The sequence below is a fragment of the Podarcis raffonei genome, chromosome 15 (genome assembly GCF_027172205.1).
Source record: "Podarcis raffonei isolate rPodRaf1 chromosome 15, rPodRaf1.pri, whole genome shotgun sequence".
Taxonomy (NCBI): Eukaryota; Metazoa; Chordata; class Lepidosauria; order Squamata; family Lacertidae; genus Podarcis; species Podarcis raffonei.
The window spans coordinates 4,780,048-4,793,257 of NC_070616.1; the positions used below are offsets into that span (position 1 = coordinate 4,780,048).

At 41.0% G+C, this 13,210-nt stretch overlaps 1 protein-coding gene across 1 annotated transcript in view; it reads left to right on the forward strand.

Annotated features, from left to right (window-relative positions):
* Positions 1-13,210, forward strand: part of MED13 (mediator complex subunit 13) — a 98,280-nt gene that overhangs the window by 15,669 nt on the left and 69,401 nt on the right. Inside the window, exon 3 of the mRNA XM_053367829.1 lies at positions 9,610-9,778. Coding sequence (XP_053223804.1) covers positions 9,610-9,778 — 169 coding nt within the window. The remainder of the gene's footprint in view (positions 1-9,609; positions 9,779-13,210) is intronic.

Sequence of the window (13,210 nt, forward strand, 5' to 3'; positions counted from 1 at the left end):
CTTTCCTGTCAATCCAGTTCGATCACATGAAACCATGTGGTCTGCCTAGGATAGGATGACCTACTGTGACAGGCAGCAATTCTTCAGGAATGTCAGGCTGACATTGTTCTATTTTTGTTACCTGAGGTCCTTTTGAGTGGAGAATTGAGTCTTAAACCTTTTATCCATAAATCATCCACTGAACTGCAGTATTGATACTGTACATCCTGTAAGTTACCACATTTCCCCTCTCTATGATCTAGTGAAGAAAGCACTCAACAGTCCTTGCAGCAATTTGAGTACTGTGGGATGCTGTTGGAGCATTTGAAGTGAGATCTTTATGTAATTCTCCTTAGTTATTATAATAAGCTCTATGTCTGTTATTTGTCGGAGTTACATACGTTGAGTATTTGGAGGAGCCATAATAGGAAGGCAGGAAAAAATGTTACCTCCTCCTCTTCCCTGTTAAGAGTTTACAGCATTTAAAAACAACAACAACAACCTCTATACAGTACGTTTTACTGCTGCAAATTCTCCTGTAGAATCAGTTTTCTTCACATTCAGCAGAAAAATCAGATCGTTGGCTGCAGAATGTCTGGAATACTGAAGCAGGTATTAGCATGCTAGAAGTGTGTCTATGTATGTGGGCAATAATAAACATCAAGAGGCTCCTTTTTAAACACACATTTCACTCTCTCCTTTATCAAATGTTCTTTGCTTGTGCTGCTGCTAAACAAAACAATGGACAATATTACATTTGGTAATAAAATGTTTTCATCTCTTTTTCCCCCTTCCCATTTTACTGGCATATGAGTAAAATATCTGTCTGACATTATGATAGATGCCGGTAGAAGGAAGAACCCTTGAATGGTCTCTTGGAACAGCTGTGTTTGTGTGTCTGTGTACGCACACACTGCATTTCCTCACTAGCCTCATATTGGTATAGGCTACATTACTCAAGAGAGTGAGGTTCGGTGGGCAGGTTTTACCTGCCTCATAATGGCATTCTCAAGTTTTCCTCATTAGGGTGAATATATTAGCAAAATACTCTTATGAGATAAAGTAGAAGACGAACTTTTGCCTTATAAGCCCAAGGTCTGGCATAGCAGGTAAGTTTCTTACTCTTCAGCTTCATCCCAGCTTTTCCTTGTATTTCTCTCAGATGGATTCATTAAGGGATGAGTCTGCATTCAGTTTCTTAGTCACACAAATATGTGTCAAAGAGAAGCCAGGAACAGGCTTATATTCATTATTTATTTAAGCAAAACCCTCCCAAGATCAGGAATATTCTCTATTTATCATGCTACAACCTTAGCCAGTGTTTGGACAACCAGTATGTCAATCACTGTGTCATGAGATCCACATGGAACTGAGTTGCATGAAGGGATCTGGCAGGCTATTGCCTGCTGGGCTCTTTGCCAGTAACTCTTGATGCAAAACATGTTGTCTCTTATTCTGAGCTCTGTTGGCCCCTTTCTTTTAGACACTAGTTTATGATGGAGTACCAGGGGCTTCTATTTACTTAAGAGCTTGTCCAACTGCCATAAGCCTTCCCTAAGCTGAGGAGAATGGTTTTGAGCCTTCCTGGGTTGTAGCTAAAAATGTTGACTGGCAAGTTGTAGCACTGTCAATCAACCCCAACTAAGGAACTGAGCACTTCCTGATGCAGCAATCTTGGTCCCAGTTACTTGATTGGTTGTTACCAGCCCAGCAAAGATATCAGCAAGATCTGGTTGGGGGATAAGTGAAACGGGAGAAAAATGTGTGCTTCTCTCTTGTTGCACCTGTCTAGGTAAGCTAAGAATCTTGGGTATATAGTTCTCTATTTTTTCTGCAGCTTAAAGGAGCTGCATTTAAGGCTTCCTATTTACTTCCACCCACCCCTGTATATTTCTTCGGGATCTGATTTCCAGGAACTGTTGCCTGCCATATTTTGACTAGAAGTTGCTGCAGACACATCTTAACAGAATTTGTGCCTGCACCTGTAACCCAACAGAGAGAGGAGATGGAGACAGAGCTGGGTATAAAATAGGCCACAGCTTTATTCCATTTAAACTTCTGAATGTTAGTGTAAAGAAGGCAGGATGAAGTGGTTGATGTTGACAAGATGAGCTGCCCAGGCCAACTCCTGAGTAACCCTTGGAGAAAGGATGGGCTTGTGGCTACAGGTTATGTGGACTGATCCTACAACCGTATTCTTCACACCCCCCAAAAAAACAAACCCCAAATTTGAATGCAGAGGTAACTAATCCTATCTGCAGTGGAATTGGCTTTTGCCCAAAGCTCTGACTCCCTCGTGTGCCACCATGGCACTGCCTCAGCTCATTGTCAAAGCACCACTGAAGGCGAGCAGTTCCTTCTGCTTGCCCAGTAGTTTTGGGCAGCTGTGTAATGTTGAAATAGATGGCCCTACTACCCAAGGTGAGCACAAAGCATATGCCATGTTCATGGGAGTCCTCCACATGCCGTATTTTTCCATGTATAAGATGCCCCCTACTTTTGGGGACCCCAAATTTAGAAAATGGGCATATGCACTATCTGTGTATAAGATGCCCCCAGATTTTTAACCTTATTTTAAAGTAAAAAAACCCCTAGTCTTATACACGGAAAAGTACGGTACCTTGAATGAAGTCAGCACTCCATGCCATTCTTGCTAGGTGAGTGGTTCCAACCAGCTGAGCTTGACACCCAGAACTGCTGCATATGCTTCTTCAGGGCCTCTCATGCTGCACAGACTAGGTCAGTATTCTTGTTATCCTTGCAGAGCTGGATTGCAATAACTGTGGACTGTTCAGGCATTTATCAAGTAGCAGGTTCCTTGCCACTGTCACAGCTTATTGGCCCACCAAGTGTCTAGAATCCTTTGCAAATGTATCTGAATTGAATGGGATTGTAGCATGTTAACAGTTTAAAAAAGTATGCCATGTCAGTGTGGCTTGCTGCGTTTCCAAAAGTGGCCTGAAAGGGTGAGTTCAGAAAATAAAAATGCCTGTGTGAATTTCTCCTTATTGGACTGTTCTTGATAGTGTGTGAGTGTGTGCACATGCATAAACACACAAGAGCAGCTGTTGAACTCTTGTTTTGTAGCAAATTTTTGTGTGGCTTGGTTTTTTAATGAGATGTAAGCTTTTAAGGGGTACAACATCCCTTATATGTGTTAGTGGGCTTTCATGTGTATGTCTGAGCTGTTGCTACTTCGATATCTTTAGAATTTTTTCTCCCCTGTGTGATCACAGGCAATTGAGATCCCGAGGATGAGATTGTCTGTGTGTTGACATCGCCAAGGGCAAGCACGTTAAGTCCTCCCACTGCTCTCATTTTCAGTGGGTTTTTAGGGAAGGAAATAGGTTTCTGTTGTTTGGGCAAATGGGCAGTATTCCTTGTCTTGCTGTGTTGTGCTTGATGTGATACAATCATCAAAAACAGTGTGTGCATTGAAAAACATGACCCTATTTCAATTTGTTTTAAATAGTGTTAAACACTAAAGAATTTGTAACAGTATCAATAGTACTGACTCATTTTTTTTTAATTAGGAAAAAAATAATCTCTTGGCAACAGGAATTCAATATTCTGCCACCTATTGAAAAAATATGATGATGAACAAGTTGTCACTTGATTTCCATTTAGCAATCCTTGTCTTTATCCAGAATCTCAAGGTACTCTGTTAAATACTATTTTATAGCATGTCCTGACAACCAGTCTGGACAGTAATAAATAAATGCTGTAACTTCTAAGAACAGGTATGTGTGTATGTGTTTCATTCTTCTGGATTAGGGAGTGGAGAAAAAGCCTTCTGGAACATACCTAAAACCTCTGTAATCGCTTGTCCAGAAAACATATATTAAATGTTTTAATCACTTTCCAGAAAACATGAGTTTTGCAAAGCTATGTTCTCATATACAGTGGTGCCTCGCATGACGAAATTAATTCGTTCCGCGAGTCTTTTCGTCTTGTGATGTTTTTCGTCTTGCGAAGCAATGCCAGTTGCAACTGCACCTCTTCAAGCGGTTTTAAGAAAAAGGAAACAAACTCGCAATACGTTTTCGTCTTGCGAAGCAAGCCCACAGGGAAAATCGTCTTGCGAAGCAACTCAAAAAACAAAAAACTCTTTCGTCTTGCGAGTTTTTCATCTTCCGAGGCATTCGTCTTGCGAGGTACCACTGTACACATGTGTGCACCACAAGGGAACTTGGCACAATTTTTTCAAACATGTGACACCCCCTCTTCCCAACTAATGGTGTATTAAATCATTCCTGAAGGCGCTTCTGAAGGTTCATTTCAACTTAATCTCATTAGATCTATTCTGTGCCTTGAAGGTGAAGTAATTCTCTTTTTTTATTTTGCAAGATGGGTACTTCTTCCATCTGATCATTATCTTGTAGTTACGTTTTGAGTCTGTCTCCTGATTCTTTAATGGCGAGGAGTTTGTGTTCCCTGTGTGTGTGTTGCTCTCCGTTATTATGGAGAGCTGTGTACTCACCAGGGGCTGAATAGACCCCCACAGAAAGCATCAAGTTTTGCTTGTGTCCTCCAGATAATTATAGTTGTGCAGTGGTTTGCTGAAAAGCATGTTCCTATGGACAGCTAGTTAGGGCAAATAAAGAGCTTATGTAGGGCTGACTGCACTGCTTTCTCATGAAGGACGCCTTTCTCTTGAAGACTAACTGAACCCTTTTTAGGGTGAATGGTGGTCAAAGACAGCAACTGGATTAATGATTTAGTACTCCAGGATATGGTTTCATGATTTCAGGTTGACACATTTTAAACTTGTGGTGTCACAATCATGTTTATCCCTGTGATGTCCCTGCTTGGTAGGTTGCAATTATCACCAGGGAGTGTCTTGCCTAGTAAGTCCACTTGAATTGCTCAAGTCCACATTCTAAACATGAATTCTAAATAGGAAGCAACTCCTGCTGAGTTCAATGCAATTTACTTTCTGCTAAATATGTTTACGTAGAATTGATCCCTTAATCCAACCTGTGTTTTGGATCGTTACAAATTTTGCTGTTAATCTCAAGCATTCCTTTTATGGTGTTTTTTTTTTTTGGGGGGGGTGCTAGTTCTGCTTTATCTCTCCATGCAGTGAGAAGTCTGCAGTGCAAACTTCCTGGCTGTGTGTAAGAAGTGAATATGTGATTTTACCTTTTACTTGAATGCAGAGTCTCCCTTGACAACAAATCTCTTGTTTGGCACAGAAGCCATACATTATTTGTTATCTCTGTTGACTCTGACTCTGAAGATGCCAGATGACTTGGGAGTGTGTGTGTGTGTGTGTGTGTGAGAGAGAGAGAGAGAGAGAGAGAGAGAGGGGTTGAGCTCCAGAATAGGCAGTATTGGTTTAGTTCTCTTCTTCTTTGGCCTGCTGCAGAACTCAGCAGTACAGAAAGTAGACTCTGTTCCTCTGTTCAAAAAAAGCAGAACCTGTGCCTACTCTGAAGCCTGGTATGATATGAGGATCTCATTTTGTTTTCTGCTTTCTTTTTTTTTTGAAGAAGGAGCATCTGTGTGCTGTTTGGTGTTTTGCATCACTGGGGTATTTGTCCTCACATTTGGAGCTATGGAGAGAATATGCACAAGGGTCTTTGACCCTGAATGCTGAATGGTCAAATGGCCCCTTGATGCCCTATGGCTGAGGTTGTCTTAGAGGTCTACTGTGATAAGTTTTAAGGCATTGTTGTGGATCTTTGAATCATTTGCAGCTGTTCTTGAAGGAAGAAGACAAAACAGGTGTCTTAAGTATCAATGGAAAACAAACAGTTAAGACAGGAGGAACATCTCCAGGGATCCTGCCCATATTGTACATATCTTTCATCCTTGGAAAGTTAAGCCTGTATTATAATTGGGCTTTGTGAGTTCATGGGGTTTTTTTGTTTGTTGTCTGGTTTAGAGTACCGCCCCATAATCAAATGGAACCACTGTAGCTGCAAAAATCCTAGGACACAGTATCTGTTGGTTTGCATGCCTTTATTATTTGAGCCTTAATGATGTTGCAGAGGCACACCACTTTAGCTCTTTGTGGTCACTTCCTGAACATATTTAAAACGTGAGTCAGAACAGAGACAAGTCAGGAGTAGCCCTATTATAAAAATGGACTATGCCGGCAGGTGACTGGGCTGTACAACCTGGATTGACAATTATATGCCAAGAAAAGCAGAATCTTGCGCAAGAAGAGCTCTGTTGGGTCAGACCAATAGTCATGTGTCAGGGATGGGAACCCTTTTTCAGCCCGAGGGCCACATAGCAGTAGTTGGCAGGACCAGAGGCAAAAGTGGGTGGAGCAATGGATATGACTTTTTCCTTTGTACTGTAGGCTACATTCCAGCCACACCCACATTCTGCTTCATTTTCCATCCAGGCAAGGAAGAGGCATTATCATAATTTAAAAACACATTCCAGTCAAGCAAAAGCACTCAAAGAAGTTGCGGAGCATGGCTGCTGAGGGGTGTGGGCTGGGGAGGAGGCATTGTCGAGGAAGAATCCGGAGAGCAAGAAAGACCTGGAGGGCTGGAATTGGTTCCTGGGCCTGAGGTTCCCCACCTCTAGCCTATCTAGTCCAACATCTTGTCTCTTTGTAGTGGTGAACAGATTCTCATTAGTAAGGCTTGAAGGCAGTATTCCTCTTCCATTATTGACCCCAGGAGCTGCCTCCCTGCATTATTTTCTGTGCACCTTCTGAATTGGGGCATACAAGCCGGCATGGGACTGAGTGATGAATCAGGATTTTATTCTGAAGAAGCCTTTTGAAAACTGGCTGACATTTTGTGTGAGCGTGTGTTTAGGTGATCGTATGATGATCCATGCTCTCTTAATAACCTCATGTGAGCTTACCCCCATATAAATCTGACAGGCTTCATTATTGGATTCTGGTAGTACTTATCAGTGTTGCCAAGTTCAACCCACTCCTTGGTACATCGATAAGTGTTGATCAACATGGATAGAAAAATTTGAAGCTTCAGTATCTTTTCCCAAAGAAGTGCAAGACCCTTTTTTGAGGGGAGAGCTTGGAAACTGATTAAACAAGCACTGTCTTTAGTGACCTTTATTATCCAACCTGGAGGCAATAAAATGGGTAGAAAGAAATCCTGATTGACTTATCGATTGCCTTTTCAGCCAGACATCCGCCTTCTAAAGTTGATACTGGTAAATTCATGTAATAGACACTGAGCTCAAAACTCTTCAGATGGCAGCCCGCCACCTTTTTAAAGTGGTTATGTGGAAAAGGAACAAGGCATTTAACTGTAGTGCTGCAATCTGACTGAATGAAGTCTGTTAACATGGAAACAATATCTGATGTGCATGATAAAAACACATTGCGGAAGTTTCTGTCAGGTTAAACTTTTTTTTTTTTGTCTGGGTGGGGAATACATCAAATGGATTCAAAATTGGCATTATGTGTTCTGGGGAAATGCAAGTTTTGCTTCTGTCTAGAGATTCTAGAAAGTCCATGCCATTTGCTCCTAAATGTAGACCTTGATGTGGGCACCTGTACTCCTGGAAACCTTAGGACAGACACTTTTCCCCTGTTGTCTGAGTGGACATGTAAAAACATTACAGAGACTTCAACTGATGTCATTGTCTACTCTTGGTGAAAGCTGAGTTTGTAGGTATATTGTAGGTATATTGGAATGAGTTGGACAGTAATGACAGACGACAACTCTCAAACCTCTAGTGTTTTGATGCCTATCTCATTTGTATTTCTGGCTGTAGCAAAGGTTCACCATGCTTGTGTGTCATGCCCTACAATTCTCTATAATTCCTGCAATTCCTGAGTTGCTTGGTGTTGAGGTGGGTCAGGTTGTAACCTCTCCTCACCACTGTTCCCCAGAGCAGTAGTTTTTCTCCCCAAGGCTGACATTTATGTGTTTCTGGAGACAGACTTGTAGGCTTAACTGGGTCAGAACCACATTCTGTCTAGTCATCTTCTTTATTACTGTAAATTATTGGGAGTGGAAGGAGCTTGCATATCAGATGGACTGTTGGAGTGGGTGGGGGGAGCACAACTCCTGCTGCAGCAGTGCAGTCAGTTCAGTGAGGATCAAGTCAGGGTGTGTTAGGTTGTGACCTCACCTCAAAACTATTCCCAAGGGCAGTACAGTGGTACCTCAGGTTACATACGCTTCAGGTTACATACGCTTCAGGTTACAAACTCCGCTAACCTAGAAATAGTGCTTCAGGTTAAGAACTTTGCTTCAGGATGAGAACAGAAATCGTGCTGCGGCAGCAGCAGGAGGCCCCATTAGCTAAAGTGGTGCTTCAGGTTAAGAACAGTTTCAGGTTAAGTACGGACCTCCGGAACGAATTAAGTACTTAACCTGAGGTACCACTGTACTTTTACTCATAAGAGTGTATAGCAACCATTCATTCCTATGAAAGAAAGCCAAACGGGCATTATTGGAAGTGTTATGGCAAGGATGTGCTGTCAAACTCTGTCCTCCAATTGTATTTCTTGGTCATCGTGGCAGAAGAGTGAATGGAATAGAATGATTGTCAATAGAGGAGTGGAGTAGAATGTGAGGAAGTGAGTGTTGGAAATTATCACTGAAGAAGAGAGTGGTTGAAAGGATGGGAAGAAAGAAGGAATTAGATGAGCAGGATAGTAAAAACATATGTAAAATAGTTTGCATATTTATTAAGGGGTGTTAGGTTAGAACTCTTGTAAGATGCCCAGAGTGGCTGGGGAAACCCAGCCAGATGGACAGGATGATAATAACAAATAATAATAATAATAATAATAATAATAATAATAATAATAATAAATGTATGAAATGGCTTATTGTTCTTCATGTAATGTTCCTTAATTAAATGTGGGTTAATGTTTCAACTGTCTGTGTTCTGATCTGGGTAGATTCTAAGAGTTAATTTTCCACCCCCCGCTCCTACCTACCTTGTGTGAATGAATATATGAACAGAGCTTTGTTCCTCTTAAGTAAGTAGCTACCAGAAGCAGGTATTTTAAGGGAAGTCAGGCTTCAGTGGAGTATCTGAGGAAGTGACCTAGTGACTACCGGGACCAGGCCTTTTTAAGGGATTCCAGGAACATCACAGTCATGTTCTAGTGTGACAGGACCCACTTGTTTAGTTTATATGGGGCCTGAGCCTGTGTGTGGCAAATACATCTAAGCCTCTGGTTGAGTTTGATGGGAGTGTCGCGTATGTTCCATTAAAACCAAAGTACCCAGCTTGGGCTAGATGGTGCCTGTAATAATAAAAATTAAGAAGACAGGTCCTTTTCCCAAAGATAATGCATACTAAACTTTGACAGCAGGAGCGCTCTTACAGTTCATTGACAGAGCAAATGACTGGCATGCCAAAAAACCCAGGTCCTGTCCCTGGCATCTGTGGTTAAATAGAAAGGTCTTTTAAGAGCAGCATGAGGCCTCTGTCTGAGACAACAGAGAGCTCCTAATTGGGTGGCCTGTATTTAGCTTGATGGGCCATTTTCTGTCTTTCTGTAAGACGACTCAATATGTTTATGTTGAAGAAGCCTATGGGGTACTCTTAAACGTAATGTATGAAGTGACCTTTTAGTCAGCACTAATGTTATTGCTGTTATTGTTGGTGGCGTTCTTTTTCTTTGCATCTCCACTGAAAGCCGGCTGTTAACTTTTTTTCCCCCTCCCATGCTTGCAGATGAGGAAGACGGTGTATGGGAGAATGGGCTTTCCTATGAATGTCGCACTCTGCTATTCAAAGCAATTCACAACCTGGTGGAAAGATGTCTAATGAACCGGAACTTTGTGCGCATCGGGAAATGGTTTGTGAAGCCTTACGAGAAAGATGAGAAACCTATAAATAAAAGGTAGGATACCTTGTGCATTTTCCTCCCCCTTTTCCTTCCCAGTGTGTTTTTTACTTGCAGCTTCAGGATAATGGTTATTTGTTTTGTACTACAAATAGAGAACGGTGAACTGATTCTTCATGCAAGTGCAGATCTCATGTGGTGATGGAATAGACTTCCATATGTTTGTAATTTTCTAAAATAGAATCTTCCTCTACAGCTATCCTTGTGCTTCTATCATTCCTTTTTATATTTGCTTGTTCTGATACTGATGGAGCCGGGATTTTACTTCAGTTGTTTCTTGTCCAGGCTGCTGTTGGCAGTATAAAAATACAAGGTAAAACCCCATGTAGAAGAGCTACAAAGATATTTGGTAAATTACCCTTTCAGAATATAGACAATGATGGAGTAGCCATTAAAAATATCCCCAAAGAACAGTGGTATAAAACACTTCATTAAGACCAACTAAAAGTCACAAAATTGGAAGCTTTAGAGTTCTACAGCTCTCTTAAAACTAGATATTAATGCCTTGAAACATCCCTCGTCTTTTCCAGAAGACAATTTTGAAGGAACATGGGGGAAAGAACTGGAAAGCTTATTGGCTGCTTTGTGATGATTTAGTTCACTCTAATAAAAGGTGATATATCACCTTTTTAGGAATGCACGACAGTGTTGTCCTCTTCTGCAGCATATTGTGTGAATTTTGTTGTTGACTGACAAAATGGTGAGCTGCAGCGAGGCTTGAAGAATGCATATTGGAATACTTCATTATTATTTTTTTTGTTTCCAGAGACATATTATTTCAAAACTGTAGTTGTTTTGCATCCCTGCACCATTCTTCTTGTAGAATCCCTTCAAGGGTTGCTTTATGTATTTCCTATAGGAAACCATAAAGTGGAACGGCAGGCGCGTGTTTCTAAAGATGCAGGGTATGCTTGCCAAGGAATCCCATTTGGCCATGGCTCCTTGGCCCATCTGCATTGCTTAGAAACAGCACCTGTCATTCACACCATATGCTTGCTAGGGGGAGAATTTAAGTAGTTGCAATGAACATGGTTGCTTTTGCAATGCCCTCTTCATGGAGATCCACCTGGCATTCTCTCATAATTTAGGCACCAAGCAAAATCACTTCCGTTTCCCCATGCTTTCAAGGACCGCTAATGTTAGCTCATTTTAACTTGGAGCAGGTTTATTTTAGCGCTTAGTTTAACCATTTGTTGCTGTTTTAGTTCATGTTGGTTTGTATACTTAATTTTCTTATTTATTTCTGTTGCACTTTTATTCTTATCCTCCCAGGGAGTACAGTCGTACTTTGGTTTTCGAACAGCTTAGTTCACAAACAACTTGGAACTTGAACGTCGGAAACCTAGAAGTAGGTGTTCCAGTTTGCGAACTTTGCCTTGGAAGCCGAACGTCCCGCACAGCTTCTGATTGGCTGCAGGATGCTCCTGCAGCGAATCGGAAGCTGCGCCTTCGTTTCTGAAAGTTTCGGAAGTCAAATGGACTTCTGGAACGCATTCTGTTTGAAAACCAACGTAAGACTGTATAAATTTGCTGAAGGTGTGGGATGTAAATACAATAAGTTTGAAGCAGCTTTCACTTGTATGTGTTCAAACTCCTTTTTAACCCCTGAATATTATTTTAATCTCTGTATTCTGTTCTGGTGAAAGTTCTACTGTAGCCTGTGCCAGTTTTAGTCTGACAAAGAACAACCCAAACAATAATGTGTTTCTTTACTAATTAATTCATGGAGGATTATGCTGTCAATGTCTACTAGTCGTGATGGTTATTTTACCCAGTGTTGGTGGCACTGTGCCTCTGAATATCAGTTGCTGAGGATCACAAGCAGGAGCGAGCTATTGTGTCTATGTCCACTTGTGGACTTACAAAGCCCACTGTGAGAAATGACTGCTGGGCAAGTATTCTCAGTTTGGTTTAAGTTGGCAGTGTGGTGTGCTGCTTGCAGCCAGAACTCTTGGTTATGATTTTGTCTGGTTGTTAACTGTGCGATTCGTTTCAAATATGTGTGGCTTTTTTAATTGATGAAGCAGAATCTATGCATTTAAGAAGCAAACAGAGTTTTAATACTGAAATCAAATGTGGTTCTTACAGCTGCTATAATATGTTATAGTCCCAGCATTTTGAACTATTCAAATTATCTTTAAAAATGACATTGCCATCTAAATTTTGATAGACATCTTTAGAATTGCTAGTGCTTGAAGGATGGCACTGTTAGCAGCTCTTCAGAAATGCTTTGTCAAATTTGTGTCTTAGAAGTTTGTGAAAAGCAAATTTGTTTTGTCACAACCAGCCAGATACGGTACAAATTATAAATGTACAGCTCTGTTGGAAAATACTGAGTAATATTTATTTCAAAATAAGTGCTAATTCTTATGAATACCGTTATAACTACTCTTTGCCCCAGATATTCAGCTAATGATTAATAAATGTCTGGAATTTTCACTTTTCAAAGACACCTAAGCAACTTGTGTTAGATTCAGATATCTTAACATAGGACACCAGTTGCTTTTGAGTTTGGGGTTCATAATTCCTGCATTGCAGGGGTTTGGACTATATGACACTTTGGGTCCCTTCTGACTCTACAATTCTGTGATTTTAATTTTCCCCTCACGTAGCTGTAGTATCTGGAGCATTGGTGCTTGGATGGGATATAATTTTCTAATAAGCTTATTGGGCATAACTAGCACCATCATAGTGAGATATGCAAGACCAAGGCATGCTCTTGCCAAACATATTGACTAGAATTCTCAAAGGGTGACATTGGAAAGGGGAAAAAATCAGTTCAGATCTGGGACCAATTCCCCACTCCAGAACACCAGACCGCACAGGAGAGATATCCCCATAATGTTCTCTGAAAGTGAAGCATGTTTAATTGGAACAGTACAAGAGGAGGAACTGCCTTAAACCACAGTGCAGATTCCACTTCTCATCAGTGCTAGCAGTAAGCTCAGTTCCATCTCTCATCTCTCAAATGGAAGATGTAACAGTGGCATCAAGGTCAAACAAGGCACAGGAAGACTTCCCCAATGTGGACCTTCTATTATTGATTTTATGGACCTCACTTTCCCTTTTATCCACCAGATCCTCATCAAATGTGCACTGGTGCTACCGAAGTAATTTTTTAAAAATAGCAACTCCAGCAGCTCCCCTCACAGCATAGGGATACTTCTGACGCTGAGAACAGAAGAGAAGCTATTTTGATTATTCTGCTCCTTTTGCCAGTCAGCCTTTCTCTCCTGGACTGAGGCCATTTGTTATGAAACCAAATACTTCAAATGTGTATGCAAGTACTTATCTGAACACGCACCTTTTTATTCTGGATTCCTCTGTCATAATTATAGTTAACTAGTATAGGCTATTTATTTTTAAAACATTTATATCCTGCCTTTTCACCATATAGACCTTCAAGGTGGCTTACAACCATTAAAAAAA